Source organism: Protobothrops mucrosquamatus, unplaced genomic scaffold (genome assembly GCF_001527695.2).
Source record: "Protobothrops mucrosquamatus isolate PMUCROS unplaced genomic scaffold, P.Mucros_1.0 scaffold285, whole genome shotgun sequence".
NCBI lineage: Eukaryota > Metazoa > Chordata > Lepidosauria > Squamata > Viperidae > Protobothrops > Protobothrops mucrosquamatus.
Genome location: NW_015386629.1, coordinates 498,864 through 502,039, shown reverse-complemented (window position 1 = coordinate 502,039; position 3,176 = coordinate 498,864). Strand labels below are relative to the sequence as shown.

Below are 3,176 nucleotides of genomic sequence, written 5' to 3'. Positions count from 1 at the left end.
GGAAAGGGATTTCTTATGTATTTTGGTATACTAGAATGGTAGTGAGATAAGAATGGAGGCTCGGTTGACCTCCAGGAACACATTTGGAAGAGGAGGAGGGAAGGAGGGGGGATGTGTAGAGTAGAGTGGTTGAGAGGGAGAGGAAGAGGGAAGGAGGTAGAAAGAAGGAGGAGGGAAGTAGGTTGGAGAGAGGGAATGTTGTCCTGTGAGGCTTTTGAGCATTCTAGAATAGGAGGTTTTTTAGTACAAGAATGGAGGCTCGATTGACCTACAGGACCACATTTGGAAGAGGAGGAGGGAAGGAGGGGGGATGTGTAGAGTAGAGTGGTAGAGAGGGTGGAGAGGAGGGAAGGAGGTAGAAGGAAGGAGGGAAGTAGGTTGAAGAGAGGGAATGTGTTCCTGTGAGGCTACTGAGCATCTTAGAATGGGAGGTTTTTTTTAGTTTTTTTTTTATTATTAATTGTATTATTGACTTATGCCATAATTGTATGTTTGTTTATTTTGGGGGGATAAAAAAAAAATCAATAAAATTTGTTTATTAAAAAAAAAAAAAAAAACCTAACTCATATGCCTGAGAGTTAAGTTATATATTTTTAACAAGTAAGGAAGTTTCCATCGTGTTATATGGTCTTCTACCACAGATTGATATAACTGCCACCAAAATTATTGCTCTATTGCAAAACAGCAAAAGGATTGTTTACAAGATGGCTGATTATTTGTACACTATTTTAGATTTTTAGGCCACTATTTTGGATTTTTAGAAGACATCCAGTAATTAATCACAACTATACCTTTGTTCAGGAGAAACTGATGAAAGTCTTCCATCAAGTAACTGGATCTGCTGTTAAAAAGATAGTTGTTTAATTATAGTTTGCACCACTTTTCCTAAACTAGGTACCCTTCAAATGTGTATACACATATACCTTGATCAAGAGACAAAGCTCAAGTGAATGAGTTTTTTTAATGATGCTTAGTTGTTTCTCATGGAATCCCACCAAAACACAGTTTGAAAAATCCTGGTCTAAAATATTGGGAATCTTGGGGAAGGCATTAAAGGCATCATTCTGCTACCCTATATAGTTCAGATCTGAACAGGAAACAATATAGAACTCTTGGAGAAGAAACAAAAAACCCTCCTGATTGGGTTTCTTAGTCAAATGGATGGTGAGGCCTTATCCAACTATCTTTGATAAAATGCAAAGACCGAAACCCTAGGCCTGAAGACACTATCCCAAAGCCTTTCAAAATCTGCTATTGAATTATCAGTTTTAATACAAGAAAAGGGAAAGTATTAATTTTTCAAACATATTTTTACATTTAATTTCAATGGGAATGATATTGAATGAAGCTTTTGTTCTGGCTCCACTCAGCCTATTATTGAAATCCAAGTATACATTTCACAAACAATCATGCATGCCTGCTCTATGTTATGAATAAGACAATACAGCTTTTTTCTAAACTTACTTATCAGAAAGCTAGATATAAAGTTTTACATACCTGTGGCCATACTGCACTGGGAGACAACTGCTGAGGTCTTTTGTTATTCATCTGAACACTTGTTGTAGGTCTAAGAGATTGTTGAGAGATTGTGCTGTCCCCAGAATTCAGGCCCTGTGGTGCTGGAACTTCAGTCTCCTCTGCCACAGGGAGTCCCAGGTGTTCATCCATCAATGCCTGAGTGTTACCATCAGTCTGATAATGATCGGGCTGACTGGCATCACCAGATGGCTGTTGCTGCTGCAGAACACTTTGTGGATACAAATGTTTGAATGACTGCTGCTGATCTTGATAGAAATATGGAGGCACTGCTCCTAGCTGTATAAGCTGCATGGAATTACCTCTGTCTTGGGAATATTGCTGAGGTTCGTGCAGAGGCTTCTGGTTGGTGTCCCTGTGATAGGGAGAAAGTTGTGTTTGTATCTGCTGCTGCTGCTGCTGCTGCTGCTGTAATTGTTGCATCATAGGCTGTATTGGATAATACTGAGCTGTTTGCATGGGACACTGCCTCTGTTGCTGCTGCTGAGGCTGCATTTCATGTACCAAGAGCCTGTGCTGTCCTTGATGGGGCTGCTGCTGCAGATAGTATTGGTCTTGCTGTAGCTGCGGTGGCAACAAATGTTGAGAATGCATTTGCTGCAAGTGGGCCTGTCCCTGGTGCATGGCAGAGTGCATTGGAATATGGGCAACATGTTGCTGATTGTCATAATAAAGAGAGGGCTGGTGTTGCATTAACTGCATCTGTTGCTTCTGTTGTGCACTTCCAAAGCCAGGATGGACTTGCTGTGACATCTGCTGGTATCTCGGCACAAGTTGTTGCTCCACAGCAGGTTTCTGAGACAGCAATTGCCGAAGTGCACTATCGCCAGCATTCTCCATCACTGGAGGTTGCGACTGAATATGCTGAGACACATTGTTCACTTGGATTCTTAAGTTTTGGCTAGCAAACACCTGGGCAAAAGAGTCTAATTTATGCAAAACTCCACTGGTAATTTTTTGTGATCTGAGGTCATTGCTTTGGGAACAGAGATGGTCAAAACCATCAACCGGTTCGCTTTGAGCCATTGGGTTCCACATGACATGCTGACTGTTTCTTACTGGGAGGTGGTTTCCAGACGCCAAATGGGCCCAGTCTGCTTGCCTAGGAGAATCCATTAATCCAAGGCCTTTGGGCCCAACATTCAAGGATATGTTTTCCCTGGCATCGTGAGGGAATGACGGAGAGAGGGGAGACTCTGGAGACGTATGCATGGCTGACGTTCCATAGCTGTGGTTTGCAGATGCCAGAGGACTCAAGTGCTGGTGCTGGTAATACACATTTTCGCTGTTGTTAACTATATGGTTTGTTTTATATGTCTGCTGATCCCCCATTTTCAGCACTTTTTCTCTCAGCAAGAACCATTTAAAACACAATCAAAGACTGTAATCCTGAGAGAACTTAAAAATAAAACATTGCAAGCCTATTTTATTCTTTTGACCACTTGTTCTGCAGAACTGAATTTTTTATGGTTGTTGAATTCCACTTCAGCCTCAAAAAAAGCCTATACTGAAAACAAAGTATTTGTTGTGCTTTAGTCACCTGTAAAAGAAAAGGAAAGGAACTTAACTACAGCCGTTCTATATTCCCTCAAACACAACTATTCAAAACTTTATTCCTATTTGGAAGTGCTGGGTTGTAA

General features: G+C 41.1%; 1 protein-coding gene across 1 annotated transcript in view; it reads right to left on the bottom strand.

The window, feature by feature from the left end:
- Positions 1 to 2,890, bottom strand: part of TRERF1 (transcriptional regulating factor 1) — a 20,591-nt gene extending 17,701 nt beyond the window's left edge. The window contains exons 1-2 of the mRNA XM_029283926.1: positions 1,498 to 2,890; positions 792 to 838 (exon numbers count right to left, since the gene is read on the bottom strand). Coding sequence (XP_029139759.1) covers positions 792 to 838; positions 1,498 to 2,868 — 1,418 coding nt within the window. The 5' untranslated portion in view covers positions 2,869 to 2,890. The remainder of the gene's footprint in view (positions 1 to 791; positions 839 to 1,497) is intronic.
- Between the last annotated feature and the right edge of the window lie 286 nt (positions 2,891 to 3,176).